The sequence below is a fragment of the Lemur catta genome, chromosome 1 (assembly GCF_020740605.2).
Source record: "Lemur catta isolate mLemCat1 chromosome 1, mLemCat1.pri, whole genome shotgun sequence".
Classification (NCBI taxonomy): domain Eukaryota; kingdom Metazoa; phylum Chordata; class Mammalia; order Primates; family Lemuridae; genus Lemur; species Lemur catta.
In genome coordinates this window covers 56,473,972-56,491,468 of record NC_059128.1, presented here as the reverse complement: position 1 = coordinate 56,491,468, position 17,497 = coordinate 56,473,972, and the positions used below count along the sequence as shown (strand labels likewise).

The 17,497-nt window shown below is 41.3% G+C and overlaps 1 protein-coding gene and 1 non-coding gene across 4 annotated transcripts; both read right to left on the bottom strand.

Annotated features, from left to right (window-relative positions):
• Nucleotides 1-590: 590 nt before the first annotated feature.
• On the bottom strand, nt 591-3,305 carry CFL2 (cofilin 2). 3 transcript variants are annotated; one of them, XM_045568822.1, is made up of 4 exons: nt 3,151-3,305; nt 1,837-2,144; nt 1,634-1,710; nt 591-1,549 (listed from the first exon to the last, which is right to left on the bottom strand). In XM_045568822.1, the coding sequence occupies exons 1-4, from the start codon at nt 3,151-3,153 to the stop codon at nt 1,437-1,439; spliced, it is 501 nt and encodes a 166-aa protein (XP_045424778.1). In that variant the 5' UTR covers nt 3,154-3,305; the 3' UTR covers nt 591-1,436. The 3 variants fall into 3 exon arrangements, with proteins under 3 accessions (XP_045424778.1, XP_045424788.1, XP_045424768.1); XM_045568832.1 differs by lacking the exon at nt 3,151-3,305 and adding an exon at nt 3,031-3,107; XM_045568812.1 differs by lacking the exon at nt 3,151-3,305 and adding an exon at nt 2,242-2,787.
• Nucleotides 3,306-15,868: 12,563 nt separating this feature from the next.
• Nucleotides 15,869-16,000, bottom strand: LOC123630909. The gene has a single exon (XR_006732843.1). It is a non-coding gene; the product is annotated as a small nucleolar RNA SNORA11 (small nucleolar RNA).
• Nucleotides 16,001-17,497: the final 1,497 nt, after the last annotated feature.

Here is a 17,497-nt window from a genome sequence, read left to right as displayed (position 1 = left end):
GAGAGCAGTCTGGACCACAGCCAAATCCTACTACTAATGTTTAAGACTGCTATATCAATTCCTTATTCCAATTTAATTTGCAAAATATATTAAGAAATAGTAGCTGAAATGAACATTCTTTAACATCAGAAGTATCATTAAACTTTTGAAGGACATTTTATAAATTATTTTCCTTATAACCAAATAAGGAGTAAGAGCTTCCTGTTTCTACTACACAACTACTTAGAAATGTAAATGTGAATAAAAAAAAACTATGCTAATTTATCCAGAGAACAAATCAGATACTAGAGAGTATTTATGTCAAAGTGCAAAAAATAATTTCTGATTTCTGTATTAACACATAAGGAAATAAATAAACTAATGTTTATAAAAGTACCACTCTTTTAACAATGGTATTTTATGTTAGTTGGCTTTAGAACAGAATATTTTTAAAAGCAAACAAATCCAACAAATCTGGAAAATATTGTGCATGAATGTTGTACAAAAAAATTCACAAATGACCAGTGTAGAGATCAATAATAGCTGTTTACCCTAGAAGTTGTTTCACATAACATTTGCAAAATTTCCAAGGAAAACAAGGCAACATTCTGTAATATGCCACAATTTTTATTGCAACGTGGCCATTTTTGTGAGGGTGGGGGGTCTGATCTCAAAACAATGTTCCATTTAAGGCTCTTTTATACAGAAATTGCCATCATGACTGATATTCAAAATATCTTTAGTGTTGCAGGATTCACATGGTAAACATAAAACTCCTATACTTACTCAGTAGTGTACACTCAACAGAAAACAAAAAGGCATTAATAACAGCTATTTCTTTTAAGATATGCAGGTAACAGGAATGAACACTGAGGTACTAGGATAAATTGATGACACAGTTGACGAAACTTAATTGGCATTCCTTTTGGAAGATTAAACTTGTTACAAAAAAGTGCTTTTAATGCATAGTGTTATATCCGTGCTGCCATGTCACAAAAATAGGCTTGCCAAGGCAGGTGAGGTGTATCAATGCTTGAGCCTCACAGACTGCAATCAAGTGCAACTTTAAATAATACTGAAAAAAGTTTACCATCTGACCAGTGGATAATATTTTCAAGGCATTCAATTAGCTTACCCTCTGCAGTATTCTAAGCTATTCACATTGACAAACACATTCATTGTAGTGCTTGCTGTAGTGGAGGCATATAACCGGTTGTTTTGGCTAAAATATAACAAGAAGGCATTCCTTAGGATCTACATAAAAGTAACAGTATTAAACAGTCTAATGGCAATCACTGATAGGCTGCTTAAATGAATGATATCTCCTTCATTCACTGTGTTGGAAGGGCCCAGTGGAAAGGGGAAAACAAAAAAAACCCCAAAACCTAATACTATTCCGAGGACTGAGCTGGAGAAATGGAAGCTCCTTAAGATCCAGATGGCACTTGACTGTCATTTTATAATGGTTTTCCTTCAAGTGAAACTACTACATTGCCTCCCAATTTCTCTCCAAGTGTCGAACGGTCCTTAATATCATCCAAGCCATTTACTTGCCACTCATGTTTAATACCTAAAAGAAAAGTAAAAACATTAACCCATTATACTATTATCAATAAAGAGTAATTTCTCTGCACAAAATATTCAATGTTTGTACCTGTAAATTTCTTTTTAATGGCGTCTTTAGAGCTAGCATAAATCATCTTGCTTTTTAAAGGTGCACTTTCAGGAGCCCTACAGAAAAAAAAAAAAAAAAAACAATTGTTGAATCTCATTTATAAGAAAAACAAAGGTAAGACTGACTATGATAATAACAATCCTTGCATTTTAAAAGTACTTTTTTCTTTTGTTTTTACACACCAGAATATAAATACTAGGTCTTCTTTCTTAGACTCTTTTGTTTCGTATGTGGCATCGTACAAAGCATATCGGCAATCATTCAGAGGTAGCAACTTCACAAAAGATGTGTAGGGGTCCTCTACAGTATCACCAATGTCACCCACCAAGATCTGCTTTGCTTCCTCTACAATTATTTGTCTTTTGTCATCGCTTAAACAGAAGAGAACTGCCTTCTTTCTTTTTTTGATCTCCTCTTGTGTAGAAGATTTCCTTACTTTCATATCATTAAAAACTTTGATGACTTCATCATTCACTGTAACTCCAGAAGCCTGAAAATAAACAGAACGGTAATTCAGAACACGTATTTTAATCAAAATTACTGTTTACTTATAGAGGATTCACTGGACATCAAAAATTGCACCGTACCATGCAAGGAGTACAATCAGATTTGTCACATTTTAAAAATCAGTGTGTGATACACCAAAGGATTCTAACTCGTCCTGCCATTCATCCTTCTTAAAGAGGTTTGGACGTAGAAGCGAATGGAAAGGTAGAGCGAAAGGGACAAATACAAGTTGTCCCATCCCTGAAATGTTTCCTATTTCACTGGGTGATGTCAGAGCTTCAGGAGCAGCAGCAAAAATACCTTCTGTATTGTGTCAACTCTGCGGGCCTTAAAAAAACACTTTTGGATTTCAGTTAATGCTTCTACTATTTTTTTCTTTAAAGTCATCCTAGCCACTGACGTTTCCTCATAAGGAAAGAGAATCAAGTGTAAACTCCAAACCGCCCACGGCTACAACATAATCGCCCCACAGCTCAAATGCAGACGCTTCAAAACTAACCGGTCGCGTATAAAAGCTTTTTACCCCAAGGAAGCACGTTAAAAAGAGTTTTCCCACCTTCTGAATCTCCCCGCAAGGGTTTTATTATAGGCCATCCAGACCCTGACCCAAAGCCTTCAGAGCACGTATCAATCTTATAGCGCGCGTGTTAAGCAAAATTAGGAAGCGAAGGGCGAATGCGGCGCGCAGGGCTGCACCCTGCGGACCCTCCCGCGCCCCCGGCCGCCCGGCCACGACCCCAAACCCGCCCCGGCACCCGGGCCCTCCCGGCCCCCAGAAATCCCCAGGAGCGGCAGGGCCGGGCCTGACGGCGGGAGGGCAGGCCGGTCGGCCGGAGAGAGCAGCGGGGCCACAGCGTCTAAGCGCCCACCTCGGAGGCCAAAATCAGGTTAAAATGGCGGCCTCACGCCCAGGGCCGTGGGGGCCCCGCAGGGGGCTTTTCTCGTCGCGCCCCGGCCTCCCGGCCTCCCGGCCGGCGCACCCGCCTTACCATAGTGTCCGCGGCTGTGGCTGCGGCGGCGGCTCGAGCTCCGGCTCTGTGGCACTGGGAGGAGAGGAGGGAGGGGCGGGCAGGCGGGCGGCGGCGAGTGGGGGCACGCCGGCAGCTGCAGCCCGAGGGAGGCGGCGCGGCTCGGCGGGCCGCAGGCGGCGGGCGGGGCGGTCACGTGGGCACGCCGGGTCCCCCGCCGGCGCCGCCCCGCTCCCGGCCCCGGCCGTCCGCCGGCCCGCCCGCCCGCGTCCTCCGCCTGACCCCGGAGCGCGAGCCCTGCGGGCCGGGGCGGCGGCGCAGCGGCCGTGAAGCCGGGGGCCAGCCGGCCGCTTCTAGCCCGTGGGCGTCGCCCATCAGCCGGCCGGAGAAAGCGCTGGGCTCTCGGAGGGGCGTTGCCACGCTGCCCTGCTCCCGGGGTTGGGTGCGTGTGCGGGGAATTTTTTCCACTGACAGGGGCTGGATTTCAATGTTGTGAGGCATTTTTTTTTTTTTGGAAAACCGCAACTTGGCATGAATTGTTTAATTGTTTAGATTTCTTTCCTTCAATTAAATGAGAATACTATAAGGGATCCGCCCCCCCATGATAAGAATTGGTAAATCACTTTTCAAGAGTGTGTAGTTGAAATAATAATGATAGAGAAAAATTAGGTAGTAACATTCCTTGGTAATATCCTTTTGTACTTCATAGGAAATGGACTGTACTCTCCATTAGTATACTGCCTCTTCATGAAGCCCCAGCTGTAGCAGCTGACAGCAAATAAGCCCACCCAACCGCTTCTAGCAAAGCCCATACACTGAGCCAAGACGGCTTCTCTAACTTTTTTGATAAATAAGTATCCCATTCATCATAGAAAAGATTGTCACTTTATACATTGAGGAATATTTTCATGAAGACGTAATACTGAGGGTTTTTTTGGCCCTCCCCCCACCCCCGCCGTAGTCCAACACTGAGTTGATAATGAAAGTGTTACAAATGAAACCCTTCGTGTGCTTATCTGCTTGTAATTTTAGCCTCACTTTCTTCATTTGTAAAATTAGTAGAATGAATTTAAACTCTGATCAAAAAACTTATTTTGTGAAAATGATTTGCACTAAAAAATTGTTACTGCCTGAAATTGTTGGAACAAAACACGTAAGTCCAGGTAAAACCTTGAAACAAACTAACCTAGAAATGTGGTGTGCAGCAAGAACTTTGGGTTGAGTATTATTCCTGGCACTGCCCCATCTCTGTAACCTTGAAAGTCTCTCTTAACCTCTCCAGACCTCAGGTTGTTCATCTATAAAACAAGCTGTCATTAAATTATCTTTAAGGTCTTTTTCAGCGTTAGATTTCAGTTTCTGAGGATATCAATGCTCATATACAGTAAGAAATGGTGCATATGTGGTGGTCTCAGGATTAAGTTTAGGGATGGAATATCATAAAAGGGAGTTTGCCCTACATTGTGTGATAACTTCTTATTATCCAAAATTGATATATATATATATTTTTAGCCTTCCTAGAGGAGCTCCACACTGGATTGTCAGCAAACGGTCTCACAGGAAAGGTGTTCGCCTTCTCAGTGGCTCTTTTATTCTAAAGTTGGGTGCGCTGGAACTGACTCATCCCTCCCTTGCGGCACCGTACTCAATCCCAGACTGCAGCTTTCTCTCCCCTCCCGACCCTGCACCCGCATGGTCCTTGCTGTCAATCTCAGGTTTCTCCAGTGCCTCAGTGCCCCAACTCAGCACTGATGTTTTTACTTTTTTACTTCCCCACAGGAGCAAATATATTGGTTACTGATTTCCCAAAATATATATATATGTTTTTAATATAAATATATATAATATTTATATAAATTTTTAATATAAATATATATATATAAATATATATATATTTTAAAGACAGGGTCTTGCTCTGTTGACCAGGCTGGAGTGCAGTGGCACAATCATACTTCACTACAGTCTCAAACTCCTGGTTTTCAAGCGATCCTCCTGCTTCAGCCTCCCAAGTAGCTGGGATCACCGGCATGAGCCACTACACTGAGGCAAAATTTATTTTAAATGGAGCTGTTAGGTATTGCCCATGAAACATAGACCTACTTTTATGTACACATCTTGGGTTTGTTTTCTTAATTGGAAGATTGACTTAAAGACAACAATTGAGAAGAAATTTCCCAATGTCTAAGCATGAATCACAAGCAAGTAGATAATACCTTATATTTAGCTGATACACTATCACTTATGGAACCTCTCACTTTATCTCTCTTGAACTTCCAAGAAAGTCATAAAGAATGGATCTCCAGAGCTCTGATCATCTTCCATGTGTGGGTATCAGCAACTCTTTTCCTTCCTGGATTCTTCCTCTTCCCAACATTGAAGATTTGTAGTAGCATAGGTAGAGACTGCCTCTTCCACCAAAGCTGGGGATTCCAAAGACGTTAAGACACCGTCCAGCTCTACCATCAACCACTTTCCAAGCCTCCTGGTCCCTCTTCCTCTTCCCAGAGTTTGCACCTCCCCTGCTCTAGGATTCTTTTCCTGAAGATATTTTGGTTCTTGCGTATATTTTGTGGCATTATATTAACTTGTTTATGTGTTCTGCCACTCTACTGCACTGTAAGCTCCTTAAGGATCTAAGTCCTACTCATCTTTTTAATTTCTGGAACGTGGCATATGGTAGGTACTCAATAGATGCCGATATAATATATTTAAGATGCTTTAATGCTATGAAGAGAACAAAAAGGAAGCTCCTGAAGATTGTGAGGCCTTTCTACACACCCTTGTGAGGATGACTCTGAGAACCTCAGGACTGATAGCAGCTCCGTCTCCTCACTCCTGTGAGTTATAACCAGAACTTACCACTACTTGGTCAAGGGGCAGCATGACAAATCATTGCTGCATAAATTTTGGCCCCTGTGTAGTGGAGGGATCTGAATGTCAGACACCATGTGTATTAGTGTCCGATTGCTGCTGTAACAATTTACCACAAACTTAGTGGCTTAAAACAATGCAACTTCATTGTCTTACAGTTCTGGAGTCAGAAGTCAGAAATAAGTCTTATGGGGCTAAAACTGAGGGGTGCCGGCAAGGCTTCATTGTTTTGGGAGGCTGTAGGGGGGAGAATCTGTTTCTTTGCCTTTTCCAGCTTCTAGAGGCCGCCCCTACCTGCAATTGCACTACTGCGACCTCTGCTTCAGTCACCACATCTCCACTGACCCTGCCTCCCTCTTTCACTTATAAGGACCATTACGGGCATGGTGGCTCACGCCTGTAATCCTAGCACTCTGGGAGGCCAAGGGGGGCAGATCGTTTGAGCTTAGGAGTTCGAGACCAGCCTGAGCAAGAGGGAGACCCCCGTCTCTACTAAAAATAGAAAGAAATTATATGGACAACTAAAAATATATATAGAAAAAATTAGCCGGGCATGGTGGCACATGCCTGTAGTCCCAGCTACTCAGGAGGCTGAGGCAGTAGGGTTGCTTGAGCCCAGGAGTCTGAGGTTGCTGTGAGTGAGGCTGACACCATGGCACTCTAGCCCGGGAAACAGAGTAAGACTCTGTCTCAAAAAAAAAAAAAAAAAAAAGGACCATTACGATTATTTTGAACTCTACTTGGTAGTTTAGAATAATTTCCCCTCTCTCAAAATCCTTAATTACATCTTTTGGCATGTAAGGTAACATTCACAGGTTCTGGGGCTTAGGACAGGAATATCTTTGGGGGGCCTCATATCTGACTACCACACCTCATCTGTTCCTTGAGCAATTTCAAGCCCAAGCAAACAATTAACAGGTAGGACAGAAGGGTCCTGAACAATGTTGTATTAGAACACACATCTAAACTATTATCCATTGACTGGACCACCCATGGATGGCAGCAATGAACAACTATTAGGGACTAAGTGAGAGTAACCTCTGAATGGAGTCTCAGTTCTGACACTAGTAGTGGTACAATCTCAGGCCATTGATTTAACTCTAAGGCTCAGTTTCCTCATGTGTAAAATAGGGATTATATTACCCCTCCCTCTCGGGATTATGGAGAGGATCAAGGGAGATAATGTACGTAATGCTCCTGTCCAGCACAGAAATGGGAACCCTGGGGCTATTGTTACCACCAGTGGAGAGCGAAGATGAAAGCTCTGATTTTACCAACTCACTGGCAATAGCATGGAGCAGTCGCAGTGCTCACCAATTCTGAAGGTTCAGCTAGAGTTTGTTTACACAAGAGTCCTTAGAAAATTGAAGTGAATACCCCCTAATATATATATTCCCCCAAGAAACGATCTAGATGGAGGTTCTGTGGCATGTAAAAGTTTGAAAATCATTTTTCAAGACCTATCTAAAATAATGAATTTGGAAGATTATGCAGAAAAATTCTGTTCAAGCCCCACTCCCTGTCAAGAGACATCACACTCTCAGCTCCCACGGCCACTTCCTGACAAAGACAAGTGTAAGCACAAAGACACTCACCACTTCACAATGTACCTTTCTACCCACATACCTTCTTAACTCTGACTTATCCTTCCTAACCCACGCCTGAGCTAAAAGACTGATGAGGAGGCAAGTCATGTATTTTTCTAAATCCAAGTTTGAACTTAGAACTAGAAAATAAACACAGTGGGAGGTATGTGTTGGAGTCTGATCTCTGTGACTCACTCTCTGATCCATAAAACTCGATTTGGGTCTTATATGTCTCATTTCTAGTTCTTTTCTAATTTAGGAGTGTGACCTCACAATAAAGGAACTTAGCAGTTTGTGTCACATGAAGAGGTCATGAAGAGGTAGAAGTAGTGAAATGCAACAAGTAGTAAAATGTGGTTCAAAATGGTCTCAAACTCTACAAATACCAGCTTCAATGGCATAAATACATACAAGCTTCAATTTATTAACTCACAGACACAATTTATCAGATGCACTCACTTCTTATTTGTAACACCTCAAACATAACATTAATTAATAGTGCCTTGATAGTAACTGAATTGTGATAGTAAGTAGCAACCAGTTGCCTAAATTATACAACCTGTGTATAAATAGCACCTGAGAAAAGAAACTTGCTAGTAATTTATCTAAGATGGCAATCTTTGTTTAGTTTACTACAAAAGCTGTATATCTTAAAATCATAGATGGAAAATCATATATGAAAAATGTAACATCTGAAAACTAAATGTTAACAGACGAGTAACAGGAGAGCGATCAAAAAACAAATTCAAGAATGAAGAGTTTATTCATTTCATTCATTCATTCATTTCATTTATCAAGTACCTCCACTGGGAGCTGGTAATGGAAAGATGAATACAACACAGTCCCTGTCTTGAAGAAAGTCCCGTGGGAATCCACAGCAAGGAAGCCGACATTTATGGAACAACCCCATGCATGGCACAAAGCTCCGTCTGGAGTGAGTTGGGTTTTAAGGGACAAGTGGAAGTTAATTAGGCAGATAGAAGAAGGGCATTCAAAGCAAGGGAACCAAATGTACAAAGCTACAGCTCATCAGTAAAACATAAGAAATTCCAAGTAGTTTGCCGGAGCCTTGAGGCTTGGTAGGGAATAAAGAAGGAGTGGTAGGAAGTAGTAGGTCTGTGAGCCTTGTAGGCAATCCTCCAGTCAGAACTTTATTCTGCATGTGATGAAGGAGACAAGAGTTCTCAAATGTGTTTTTTAAATAATAGCTACATTGAAATATTCACAGACCAAGAAATGTACCCTTTTAAGCGTACCAATGTTTTTAGTATATTCACAGTCGTGTAAGCATCAGGACCATCTAATTTTATAACATTTTTATCACCCCCAAAAGAGCAGCCACTCCACATTCTCTCTTCCCTTCAGCCCTTGGCAACCATTAATCTACTATCTCTAGTGTATTTCCCTGTTCTGGACATTTCATATGAATGGAATTGTATAATATGTGGTCTTTGTGACTGGCTTCTTTCACTTAGTTTAACATTTTCAACGTTCATCCAGGCTGTAGCAGGTATCAATGCTTTATTCCTTTTTATGGCCAATCATATTATGTTACATGGAAATACCACATTTCCTTTTCCATTCATCAGTCGATAGACATTTCAATTGTTTACCTTTTTGGCTATTATGAATAATGTTGCCATGAGCATTCATGTACAGATTTTTGTGTGAATATATATTTTCATTTTTTTTAGGTGTATACCTATGAGTGGAATTACTAGGTCATAGGGTAACTTTATGTTTAACATTTTGGAGAGCTGTCAAACTGTTCTCCAAAGTGGCTGGCCCATTTAATAATCACACCCACACATTTTTTTTTTTTTTGAGACGGAGTCTCGCTCTGTTGCCCGGGCTAGAGTGAGTGCCGTGGCGTCAGCCTAGCTCACAGCAACCTCAAACTCCTGGGCTTAAGCAATCCTTCTGGCTCAGCCTCCTGAGTAGCTGGGACTACAGGCATGCGCCACCATGCCCAGCTAATTTTCTCTCTATATATTTAGTTGGCCAGATAATTTCTTTCTATTTTTAGTAGAGACAGGGTCTTGCTCTTGCTCAGGCTGGTCTTGAACTCCTGACCTTGAGCAATCCACCCGCCTCGGCCTCCCAGAGTGCTAGGATTACAGGCGTGAGCCACCGTGCCTGGCCCACACATCCACACATTTTATAATCTCAACGTATGAGGATTTTGATTTCTTCACATCCTTATCAACACTTGTTATCGTCTGTCTATTTTAGCTATAGTGACTGTGAAGTGGTATCTCCTCGTGGTTTTGATTTGCATTTCCCTAATGGCTAATGATGTTGGGCATCTTTTCATGTGCTTCTAGTATCTTCTTTGGAGAAATGTCTATTTCTACCCTTAGTCCATTTTAAAATTTGATTATTTTGTTCTTGTTGGTGAGTTGTAAGAGTTCTTTATACATTCTAGATACAAATATCTTAATAGATACATGACTGGCAAAAAAAACCCTCTCTTTTTGGGGGCTACCTTTTTGATTTTTTTTTTTTCTTTTTTACACATGCTCTAAAATCTTTTCACTTCCTTAATGGTGTCCTTTGAAGCAAAAAAGTTTTAAATTTTGATGAGGTTTAGTTTATCTAGTTTTTCTTCTGTTGCTTGTATTTTTAATGTTATATCTAAGAAACCATTGCCTAATGGTTGTAAAGATTTACTCTCTCTCTCTCTCTCTCTCTCTCTCTCTCCCTCTCTCCCTCTCTCCCTCTCTGCCTCTCTCTCTCTCTCTCTCTCTCTCCCTCTCTCTCCCTCTCTCTCTCTCTCCCTCTCTCCCTCTCTCTCTCTCTCTCCCTCTCTCTCTCTCTCCCTCTCTCCCTCTCTCCCTCTCTCTCTCTCGTCTCTCTCTCTTCTTTCTTGAGACACAGTCTCGCTCTGTTGCCCGGGCTAGAGTTAGTGCCGTGGCGTCAGCCTAGCTCACAGCAACCTCAAACTCCTGGGCTCAAGTGATCCTACTGCCTCAGCCTCCCGAGTAGCTGGGACTACAGAAATGTGCCACCATACCCGGCTAATTTTTTCTATATATTTTCAGTTGTCCAGATAATTTCTTTCTATTTTTTTTAGTAGAGACGGGGTCTCGCTGTTGCTCAGGCTGGTCTCGAACTCCTGAAGCTCAAAGGATCCGCCCCCCTCGGCCTCCCAGTGCTAGGATTACAGGCGTGAGCCACCGCGCCCGGCTTAATTTCTTAATAAATATGTCAATAGCAACATTTTTTTAAAAAAGGTATTGAGTTCTTACTATACAATGCCAGAAACTGTGCTAGACACTGGGAGTAGACGGTGAATGAAACAGACATAGCCTAAGGAGAGAGTAACTGGGGTCCCTGGTATAGACCAGGGGAAGTAAAGTTTTCTCCAGTTGAAGGGTTCTCGCAAAAAAGGCAAGGCATGACAAAAAAAAGACTCCGAGCTAAAGAGGTTGGCTCTTTTGGGAAAATAAAAGGACAGTAGAACTAGCGTGTGGTGGACAAGAAGAAGAGCTTCCAGATGATGCTGAAGAAATAGTCAGGAGCCAGTTAATGCAAGGCTTTATAAACCATGATCCAAACTATTCTGAGGCTCCCCGGGGTGCCCCAGCAAACTCATGGGGCACCTTCGATATTTTTAAATTTTAAGGGAAACACAGCGCTATCTGTCGGACATCACGGGAACTACAATCTTGAGGTGGTTTACGCTTCCAAATCCTGCTCCGTTCTTTTCGATGTATTTTTTCGCCCTTGATGTGTTAAAAAGCAAACCCCACGGGAAAATCAGCGTGGGGTAGGAAATGAAGATGGCTGTGTCCAACACGATTCCAAGGTTTAAGAAGTTATGCAGTGCCGAATAGAGGCCAAGTTGTTAGGTCATGAATATTTCTTTTGGCCTAAGAGTGCTTTGAAAAGATTACTGAGACGCTAAGGGCAACTTGAGCCGAGATTTGGAAGCCTCTACTGTTAAGGATTTGGGGTTTTGTTCCAAGTGTTACAGGTTTAAAACCTATGAAAAAGTTTGAAATGGGGAGAATGTCATGGAGGCCTTAATCTTTTCTAGTAGGATGATATTCTAAAAATCTAGACATTTTACCTACAGCGATTTTGCTTTAACTTACTTGTTCAATTATCACAATATCTTAGTTTTGAATTTCAAAACTCTAATTGAGAGCTGTCATGTTTTCCTCCCTTACAGATAATTTTGCCCCAAGGCCAGTTAGAGACCAATCAAGAATCAGAGCAGAGGTGGTTTAAGTGGTTTTTAAATTGTTGCTCATTCCACAAACTGTCTAGAGTGTGGAGGGGAAGGATCCACTACTCTGGTGACTCTGGGCTCACTTAAAGTTGGAAAGGACAGGACAGTATTTCCACAATGCCTCCTTTTCAATTTGCTTGACATTTTTATCCTCTCAAATGGGCGTGACCATTATAGCAGAGATTGCCGGTGCCATCACTGCCCATTCTACCCCTCTCCTTCAGTCTCCATTTTATCTGGAGGTTATGCCCCCAGCTTCCAGCTTCTCTGATAAGAGATGTGGCCTTGTGACCGATTCTACCAATAAGAGAACTTTCCAGAAGGCTGCTGAAAAGGAGCTGACTCAGCTGGTGAGTGTGTTCTGTCTGCCCTTCTGCCCTTTCTTCTTTTGGCTTGTGTCACAGACTTGATGGTTAGAGGGCAACTAGCCCTCTTGGACCTCTCCTGCAGTTTTGGGGAAGAGTTTGAGGAGAACTGATACTAGTTCTTTAAACATTTGGTAGAATTCAGCAGTGAAGCCATCAGGTCCTGGACTTTTCTTTGATGGGAGACATCTTATTACTGATTTAATCTCCTTACTCTTTGTTCATCTGTTCAGATTTTCTATTTCTTCCTGATGCAGTCTTGGTAGGTTGCATGTTTCTAGAAATTCATTTATTTCTTTTAGGTTATCCAATTTGTTGGTATCCAATTGTTCATAGTAGTCTCTTATGATCCTTTCCATTTCTGTGGTGTCAGTTGTAATGTCTCCTCTTTCATTTCTAATTTTGAGTCTTCTTTTTGTTAGTTTAGCTAAAGGTTTTTTAAACTTTTGCTTATCTTTTCTATTGTTTTTTGAATCTCATTTATTTTTTTGAGACAGGGTCTTGCTCTGTTGCTCATGATAGCTCACTGCAACCTCAAACTCCTGGGTTCAAGTGATCCTTCTGCCTCAGCCTCCTGAGTAGGTGGGACTATACAGGTGTGCACCACCATACCTGTCTAATATTTTCCATTTTTTATAGAGACTGGGGTCTTGCTATGTTGCTCAGGCTGACCTGCAACTCCTGAGCTCAAGCAATCCTCTCACCTTGGCTTCCCAAAGTGCTAGAATTATAGGTGTGAACCACAGTGCTGGGCTTTCTGGTTTCTTTTAATTATTTCTGCTTTGTTTTTGTTATTTCCTTCTAACTGCTAAGTTTGGGCTTCCTTTGCTCTTCTTTTCCTAGTTCCTTCAGGTGTAATGTTAAGTTGTTTATTTCACTACAGGCGTGTACCTAACTCCTTAAAATTCATCCAAGCTGGGCACAGTGGTGCATGCCTCTAATCCCAGTTACTTCGAAGGCTGAGGTGGTTGGAATGGGTTGCTTGAGGCCATGGTGTTCAAGACCAGCCTGGGAAACATAGTGAGATCTTGTTTCAAATAAATAAATAAATAAATAAATAAGATTCATCCACGTTCACTTTTTAAATTTAGTTAATTCATAATTGCCATGTAGTATTTTCACTGTGCAAACTTACCACAATTTATCCATTTCCTGCTTATGGACACTTGGGATATTTCAGTTTTTTATTACTGTAAGGAATGCCACAGTGAATATCTTTGGACATATCTCCATCTATATAGATCCTGGGGTTTCTCTAGAAACAGAATTCCTGGGTCAGCTTCACTAGAAATACCAAATTACTCTCCAGAGTGTTTGTACCAGTTTATACTCCCACCCAGTGGTGTATGAGTCCCCCACTGATCACATTCTTGCCAACACTAATATATGACTCTAATTTTTGCTGGTTTAACTGTGTGAACAGGTATTTTGCCATGATTTTAATTTTCACTTTAGCAGTGAGATTGAACATTCTTAACTATGACACTTCATATACTTTACGGACATTTTCTGTAGGATCATTTTTCTTTTCCTTCTTTATAGCAGTTCTTTGTACATTCTGTATATCAACCCTTTGTCTATGTGTTGCAAATATCTTCTCCTGTTCTCTGGACTGTCTTTTCATTTGTTTATGGTGTCCCCTTGTTGCTCCATAGAAATATTGTTTTATAGAGTTGCCCCCTATAATATAGCGACAGAAATGATTTAAGGATAAGGAAATGTTAGAAAATAATAGAATATGGAAATAAAAGAATACACAGAGACGAAAGTACAGTTTCATAGACTTTATAGGTGGGAGATTCGGGAGACCCCACATCTCCTAAGCAAAGAAGCTAAACGAAAACTATGTGGTGGAATTTGTCAAGTTATTCCTTTATGGTTTCTACTCCTTTTTTCTTTCCCCTCCCTCCCTTTCTTCCCTTTCTCCTTCTCTCTTTCAAGAAATCTTTCCTATTTGAATAGTGACTAAATATTTGACAAGATCAAAGCATTAGTATTTAAGTGTTTTAGATGCAATAATGGTATTGTGGTCCCTTTTCTGGTAGAGATACATATTGAAATGTTTACAGATGAAATAGTGTGGTAAGTCGAATTTTCTTCAAAATAACATGGGGAAAGAGTGGGTAAGGGCAAAAGCAAGACTGGCCATCAGCTGATAATTGTCAAAGCTGGGTCATGGGTACAGGGGTGGGGGGTCATTCTAGTATTCTATCTAATTTTGTATGTTAAAAAATGTTTTCCTAATAAAAAGAGAGGAGACATCCTTTCCTATCCTGATTTTAAAATATTTTCTTATATTTCCTTCAAATAATTTTAACGTTTTATTTTTTGCAATTAGGTCTCTAAGCCCCAGGTGACCCTGAAGGAACACCATAGAAGAGGATCAGAGAACAAGCTTTAACTGGATTATGTAAAGGATGTTGAAAAACAAATGCTTGTGTAGTTGGCCAGGTCCTATGACAATCTTTGTCCTAGGAAAGTTCATTCCAAAGCCAGGAGTTTGCCTTGGCTGTGTGGAACCACACTTTCTTACCCAAATTTGAAGAATGAAGCCCATTATTTTCTATGAAATAGGAATAAATGAAGTATTTGACATTTACTAAAAGATTCTTAAACCCTTGGTCTCATTTTAACTATCCTTTTTTTTGGCCATAGGTCAGAATATCTTTAATTTCTATGTATTTATTTTTATTTTTTGAGGCAATGTTTCACTCTGTCATCTAGGCTAGAGTGCAGTGGTGCACAGATCACTGCAACCTCCAACTCCTGGGCTCAAGTGATCCTCCTGCCTCCGCCTCCCAAGTAGCTGGGACTACACGTGTGCACCACCATGCCAGGATAATTTTTGTATTTTTTGTAGAGATGGGGTCTTGCTGTGTTGCCCAGGTTGGCTTTGAACTCCTGGCCTCAAGTGATCCTCCCACCTAGGACTCCCAAAGTGCTGGGATTATAGGCATGAGCCACAGCGCTCAGCCTGTATACATGTACATATTTCAAAACATCATGTTGCGTGTGCTACATACAGTTTTTTTTTTGCTACCAAAGACTGTAAGCACAAGAGATATATACAATTTTTGACAATTAAAAAATTGTTCATAGTGAGTCCATCAACTTATAACTTGCTTTATTTACAGATCTGCCTTCTATTATTATACAGGATGGGTTTCTAGATGTTCTTTTGATTTGTGGTTTGCCAACTTCTTTCCAAGAAATTGTCAAGAAATGGCCTGGACTGGTGGAGCCTTTTTCTTAGTTTGTCTTAAGAGACAGCATTGTTCTGCCACCCAGTAAGTTAAACAAATGCCATACTTTGCAGAGTCTGACCGAGTTAGTTTAGACATTAGAGAGAAAAAAGTTGAATTGAAATAGAGGAAGAATATTAGGGAAGAAGCATATGGCTCGCGAAAAAAAATTTTTTTTTCATTTTCATTCTGCTTAATGTATTTTTTATTTCTCTTAATACTTCCTATTTGACCTATGGATTGTTTATTAGTGTTTTGTTTTGTTTCTGAGTGTTGGGCTTTAACAAATGTATAATGGCATGTAACCATCATTACAGTATCATACAGAATAGTTTCAAGTCCCTAGAACTCCCTTGTGCTCTATTTATTCAGCCCTCTGTTCCTCCCTCTGAGTTCCTGGCCAATCTCTCAAGGACTTACTCTTTTTTCTCTGTTTTCCTCAAGTGTAGGGCATTTGTTTGTAGGGAGGCCCCAAGTTCTGTGCCGCCCTTTGTCACAATGACCCGAGATTCCTGTTGGGTGTGTTGTAAACAGAGGAGCCACTCTTTAGGCCCCCTGCTCTGAGCACACCCCAGGACCACTTTCTAAAGTTGATTTTTCTTCATATAGGTATTTGGACAACATACTGGCAGACTGTTTTCTAGCCTACACTTCAAACAAAGGTGTACTCCTATTTGGGCTCTGGCTTTATATGGGTTTTCAGTTCACCTCTGACTCCGTGCAGGTCTGTCAACTCTCCTTCGCCGGCTGGCATGCCCCACAGTGCCCTAGCCGGGGGAGCTACAGCTTCAGCTCATGTGATTACCAGAATGCTTTTTCATCCTCTTTTGTGCACTTAGCTACAAATTTATCAGATGCTTGTAGTATTTTAGTTAACATTTCTGGGTGTCTTAAAAATATAAAGTTTACAATTTAAAAACTTATTGTGGTAAAATATATACAACATAAAACTTACCATTTTAATCATCTTTAAGTGTACAATTCAGTGGCATTAAGAATATATGCACACTGTTGTGCCACCATCACCGCTATCCATTTCCAGAACTGTTGTTCATCATCCCAAACACAAACTCCGTTCTGAGTGTTTTAAACAAGTTTTTAGGTTGTCCACTTCCTGCTGATGAAGCGGAGGTACAAAGACATTTCAGGCCGAAGGCACAGCAAATTAAAAGGCATGGAGTTTTACAAGAGGCCCAGAACCTGAGAAACAAGAGTCCAGTGTGACAGGAACCAATACATAAATATTGTCGTGGAAAGTGACAGATGAGGCTGACAGAGTGGTGTCAGATCATGCAGGCCGTGTTAATCCCATTGTAGGTAATAGGAAAGGAATTTTAGAAATAGGAAATTGAGTTGCTGACTTTTGTTATTTAGGAAGATTAACTTTAGTAACAGGGAGATCTTGCAGTGATTACAGTCCTATACTGCCAATTGTCCAGAGTTCGTTGATATATTTTGTCCAGTATTTTAGTTGTTTACAGCAGGATGTCAAATCCTATACCAACTCCTTCTTCATGGATAGAAGTGGAAGTCCATAGTTAAGTTTAGCTGTGGGAGTGTATGAGATTGCTCGGGGACTTTATGTAGTCTTAGAATAAAAGAAAACCAAAGACAAAGAGCATAGGTGAATCCCAGCATTTTTATTTATTTATTTATTTTGAGACAGAGTCTTGCTCTGTTGCCCGGGCTAGAGTGAGTGCCATGGCATCAGCCTAGCTCACAGCAACCTCAAACTCCTGGGCTTAAGCGATCCTCCTGCCTCAGCCTCCCGAGTAGCTGGGACTACAGGCATGTGCCACCATGCCTGGCTAATTTTTTGTATATATATTTTTAGTTGTCCAGATAATTTTTATTTCTATTTTTAGTAGAGATGGGGTCTCGCTCAGGCTGGTCTCGAACTCCTGACCTCGAGCGATCTACCTGCCTTGGCCTCCCAGAGTGCTAGGATTACAGGCGTGAGCCACCGCACCCAGCCAGCATTTTTATTTTTTAAGAGACAGGGTCTCACTCTGTCACCCAGGCTGGAGTGCACTGGCACGATCACAGACCATTGCAGCCTCAAACTCCTGG

What these genes read in the sequence shown, in the direction of transcription:
- CFL2 (XM_045568822.1), bottom strand. An exon ending in GACCTAGTATTTATATTCTG is followed by an intron (nt 1,711 to 1,836) that starts GTGTGTAAAAAC and finishes TTTTTTCTGTAG; the next exon opens with GGCTCCTGAAAGTGCACCTT. An exon ending in CATTAAAAAGAAATTTACAG is followed by an intron (nt 1,550 to 1,633) that starts GTACAAACATTG and finishes CTTTTCTTTTAG; the next exon opens with GTATTAAACATGAGTGGCAA.